We start from the raw sequence: 4,998 nt of genomic DNA on the forward strand, positions 1-4,998 counted from the left end.
GTATATCTTTATTTATTTATTAGTATACTATTTAGGTAAACTTATTTTTACATTAAGTACGTAATAACAATTCTGTAAGACCGATCCAAATCGCACCGATATCATAGTCACCCTAATGAGTTTGACAATATTTTCTTGATTGTACACGTGTGTGTGTGTGTGTACACGAAAAATATGTCATCAAGTTGGGGATACCAATTAATATCCGAAGTTACTACAATTTCTACCATATTCAATTTAATGTTTTTTTTGTTATGCACATGCTTGGTTTAATCAGTTAATAATATTGACATCATAATGATTAACAAATTATTTAAAAGATATCAGAACTGTAATCGGAATATAGCACTAAAATAGTATATGAAGGTAATTACTTTCAGTAGTATATTGATATAAATACTGCCACAATGGTATCTTTTTTACATTGGCAACATGTGCGAGTGAGACACGGGGCTCTGATGGCCTACCGCGAACCACGTTCGACGTGTTGCCTCTCTGTCGCACTTGTAAATTCGTACGTAAGTGTGACAGGGAGGCAACACGTCGAACGTGGTTCGCGGTAAGCCCTCTGGTTTTTCTATCTCATGTGGACCGTTTTCTCTAGTCTGGTACGAACAACTTTCTGGCTCGGTGATAAGGTTCAATTTAGTATGACAAAAAAAGTGACAGTTCGCTCCCGATTAATATATAACTTCCTGCGGGCTCAGCACGGTTCCATTTTTATCGACTATCACTATGCGCGTCCCTTTCGCACTTACATACTTGTTAGAACGTGACAGGCATGGTGACAAGGGATAAAAACGCGACCGTGCTAAGCCGCCTGGTCTGAGGGCCTACCGCGAACCACGTTCGACGTGTTGCCTCTTTGTCGCACTTTTTAATTCGTACGTAAGTGTGACAGGGAGGCAACACGTCGTACGTGGTTCGCGGTAGGCCCTCTGGACAGGCCAGGCCTATAAGCTAAATACGTACGTTCAAAAATAATGCCTAGTGATGAAAATTTTAAAATTTAATTATTAAGAATAATTGGTATTATCACAAAACTTACATATGACTAAAATAAAATTAAATGGTAATTATAATTACCTAAATAATTTTTACCAAATTTTGTTTCACATAATTAAAATGTTGCGAGTCATCTGTTTCGTTGTTATATTTTACTGGTTTCTGAACGTAGCAGTCACTATCTTGTTTGTCAATTCAATTGTCAATGTCACTCAGTTTCCCTTTCCCTTTCCCCACGTGTTTGTTTGTGGTGGACGAAATCTAATTCATATTTTGTATTACAATGGCTGTTATGCAAAGAATTAAGTAAGAAAGCTTATTTTTAACATGCACATAACATTTTTAATGATACTGTGACTTTTATTCAGTTGTATTATTGTAATTTTTCAGAAAGCCGACTACTAGGAAAGGCAAGAAGGTTTTACAATCAAAGGAGCCCAAACCCACCGAAGGGCCCAAACAATGTATATTCCTTCAGGGGAGGAACCCCTCGGAGCGTACTAAACAGCTATTAAAAGATATATACGATTTGAAAAAACCCGATGGTGCTTACCTTCGACGCAAGAATGATTTCGTTCCTTTTGAAGACGCTACTCTCATTGAAAAGTAAGTTAAGTGAATTACACATATTTAATTGTTATATAATTTGATCAAAATGCTTGAATGTATCACATCCTCGTTATATCTATAGACAAAATGTGATGTGCAGCTCTATGTAGGAATTTCTTACAAAAAAACATACATAACACATAATTACCTACATAATTTATAATTATGAACCACCAGGTCTTTTTTGTTGTATCTTTTGTTGCGGTACATCTTTTGTATTGCATTTTTGATATGTTTATGTGACTGTTTGATTTTCAAAATAAATAAAGAAATATTTATAAAGCAAATTCTGTATGCTCCTTTCAGAATGTGCTATAAGAAGGAGGCATCACTGTTTGGTGTGGGAACACACAACAAAAAGCGTCCTCACAACATCATCCTGGGCAGAACATTTGACTATGGAATATTGGACATGATAGAACTTGGTGCCGAGAACTTCAAAGCCATGTCAGAATTCCAAAACATGAAAGTACTGGCGGGGATTAAGCCATGTCTACTATTCAACGGGCCAGCGTGGGAACTCAATAATGAGCTTAAAAGATTGAAGTCTTTGTTGACAGACTTCTTTCATAGAGAGAAGGTGGGAATTCCAAAGATTAACCTGTAGGGCTAAGACTGTCCCTTTATCATTTGTCACCATGCCTGTCACATTCTAACAAATATGTAAGTGCGAAAGTGACGCATGGCATGACAGGTGATAAAAATGCAACTGTGATACCGCTTCTGTTAGTTATTTTTAACCTTTATGCATATTTTCTCTGCGCTTGTAAATTCCGACATGTGCTCAATTTTTGAAAACTGAAAACAAACCCTGATGTTCTCTTTTCTTAAATTTTGACAGCACAATTCAATAATTATGTGTGATTTTTGTTAATGATTATGAACTGAAAACAAAACCACATTCAATAACTATCAAATTGCTAGATAATATATGTTTGTTGGAGCTGTAGCAGTTTACCTTTAGGCGGGTCAATATCAAAGTGTTTTTTGTCCTTCTAATTTCTTTGGGCAATGGACATATTTTTGACAAAGTATTTTGACATTCTGATAATATTTTTGGTTGTCTGGTAGTGGTCCCCAACAACTACCAAATGCCCAGATATATCATCTAAATGTAAATAGATACATTAGATACTTAGTCAAAAATTAGTCTGAAGAAATTAGACATTCAAAACACTGACAACATTGACTAAGGCCTTTTTGTTTAATGCTAAATATGACTACGAGTATGTTACTTACAGGTTGAATCCATAAGGCTCCAGGGATTGGAACATACCATCAGTTTCACGGCCACAGATGAAGGCAACATCTACATGCGCTCCTACAGGATACTGCTCAAGAAGAGTGGCCAGCGCACACCTAGGATTGAGCTGGAAGAGATTGGTATGGCTTTATTCTCTATTTATTGTCTTTCTTGTAGAAAGTAGAGTAGTTGTGGTAATAGTAGTACTACTATACACTGAAATCATAATAATCTGGCACACCCAGTACTTTGGTACTAAAATAGAGTGCAAGCATGTGCAAGTGATCATTCTATGTCCAAAATTACTAGCTCACACTATCACACTATCTTTATAAATTATTTATTAGGACAAGTATTTCAATTGTTATTTCCATATCTCTTCTCCTTATGTATGTTTGTTAAGATTTATAGTTTTATTATTTGCGTTAAATATGGTACAATGGTCACATGATTAACTATGTCGTAGCATGCGAAAATAGATCTTAACCCTATAAAACAAAATCGATGTTGTTGTATTTCAGGGCCCTCAATAGACTTCAAGCTAAGAAGAACTAAGCTAGCAGCCGATGATTTATACAAGGAAGCATGCCGAGTTCCCAGAGAAGCCAAGACTCTTACAAAGAAAAATATTTCAAGAGATGCATTTGGTTCCAAATTGGGCCGTATCCACATGGGCAAGCAAGACATCAACCGCCTGCAGACTCGCAAGATGAAGGGCTTGAAGAAGACTCCGGAGGAACGAAAGCAAATGCTTATGAAGAAAAAGCAAGCCAAGAAAATGGCAAACCAAGCCCAGCCTATGGAAGCATGATTAATAAACTAGTTGACTGTTTATTTTCGATTGTTTTATTTCATCATCTTTAATGTTGTTTCGGAGATTTACAAAGTACTCATGATGTATCATGACAAAAATGTAAATATTAGTGGACACATTATTCGTATTTTTTCATACCTGTCAACTAATGCAGTGCAGCCTAACAGCGACGTAGTCTTTGGACGTAGTCATGGAATGGAATAACAATACAAGCCCTTTAGTTTTTTTTTATTTTTGGTTTATAGTGTCACTTTTCCATGTGTGAAAGGAAGGACCATTTTGTTGATGGTAATACAGTTAGCAAAACATTAGCTTAGCATCCCTGTATTATATATAATACTCTTGAAGAATATGATTTTCCTCTGCCGCGTCCACTGGTACATATTTCTCCCAGCACACACTTTGATTAGGTAAGTATCAAAGAATATAATACTGGTAAGTATCTATTAAAGCAGTAGTTATGAATGAATGAATATAGTTTGTCAAAGGACTGTCTCATTTCAATCATAGACAGAGAGAATCATACTATCTTTGTCTTACGACACTAGTACTAGGACCCAAAAGAAAAGGATGAGTACATTGAGTACCGTCATTATAGCCAACTTTGCCCGCTTTTTTTGAAAAAAAAACACGAATTTCTCAAAAAAATTATATCACATATGACTTTTTTGCTCAGCACGTCCATAGTGATCAAACGCATCAGTTTAATTGAAAAAAAATTAAATCATGTTTTTAGCCACTTTTTTGGCGTTTTAGAGAGCGGGCAAAGATATCCGGGGTTTCCGCCAACATTGCCCACGTCAATTTGGTGTTCAAATTCAGCTTGCATGATGATGATGTGTAGAGATCATTTAAAGGTTTTGGGCAATCCTACCGTTCCCTGTTAATAACTTGGCGATAAGTGTAAAACTTTTGAATAAATTTGGTGGGCAATGTTGCCTACCCGTTTTTGGCCATTTCCATACAAGACTCAACTCACCTAAGCATTTTACAAAGGCTAGGGTTGTCACTTTAGAGAAAACCTGTTACAATAGTTTAATGGCCTAAAAATGGCTTTAAAGGGATAAAACATCTAAATAAAGGATAATAAGACCAATCAAATACAGTAAGTATATATTTATAAACTTACTTTAGTGTACAAACATAACCTTCTCTTACTTGCGAAGATGGGTAAATTTGTCAAAAGTGACAACCATAAGCCGTTTTTGGTGGTGGGCAATGTTGGCATCCATAGGTCTGTAAATTACCGTATTACATTGCCCACCGCCAACACTTTTGTGTCTTTAGGCCTTTTTAGATTAAACCTCAATGGACATAATCTATGCTT

At 36.0% G+C, this 4,998-nt stretch overlaps 1 protein-coding gene across 1 annotated transcript; it reads left to right on the forward strand.

The window, feature by feature from the left end:
- Positions 1 to 1,186: 1,186 nt before the first annotated feature.
- LOC134794221 (ribosome production factor 2 homolog) lies at positions 1,187 to 3,695 on the forward strand. The gene is made up of 5 exons (XM_063765961.1): positions 1,187 to 1,311; positions 1,396 to 1,611; positions 1,921 to 2,194; positions 2,856 to 2,997; positions 3,379 to 3,695. Exons 1-5 carry the CDS (start codon positions 1,289 to 1,291, stop codon positions 3,666 to 3,668), a joined length of 945 nt encoding a protein of 314 aa, XP_063622031.1. The 5' UTR covers positions 1,187 to 1,288; the 3' UTR covers positions 3,669 to 3,695.
- Positions 3,696 to 4,998: the final 1,303 nt, after the last annotated feature.

Source organism: Cydia splendana, chromosome 10 (genome assembly GCF_910591565.1).
Source record: "Cydia splendana chromosome 10, ilCydSple1.2, whole genome shotgun sequence".
Classification (NCBI taxonomy): Eukaryota; Metazoa; Arthropoda; class Insecta; order Lepidoptera; family Tortricidae; genus Cydia; species Cydia splendana.

Bases quoted from the DNA above. Each gene is read 5' to 3' on its own strand.
- LOC134794221 (XM_063765961.1), top strand. From the start codon at position 1,289: ATGGCTGTTATGCAAAGAATTAA. The intron at 1,612-1,920 runs GTAAGTTAAGTG...TGCTCCTTTCAG, and splicing joins GACGCTACTCTCATTGAAAA to AATGTGCTATAAGAAGGAGG. The intron at 2,998-3,378 runs GTATGGCTTTAT...GTTGTATTTCAG, and splicing joins GATTGAGCTGGAAGAGATTG to GGCCCTCAATAGACTTCAAG.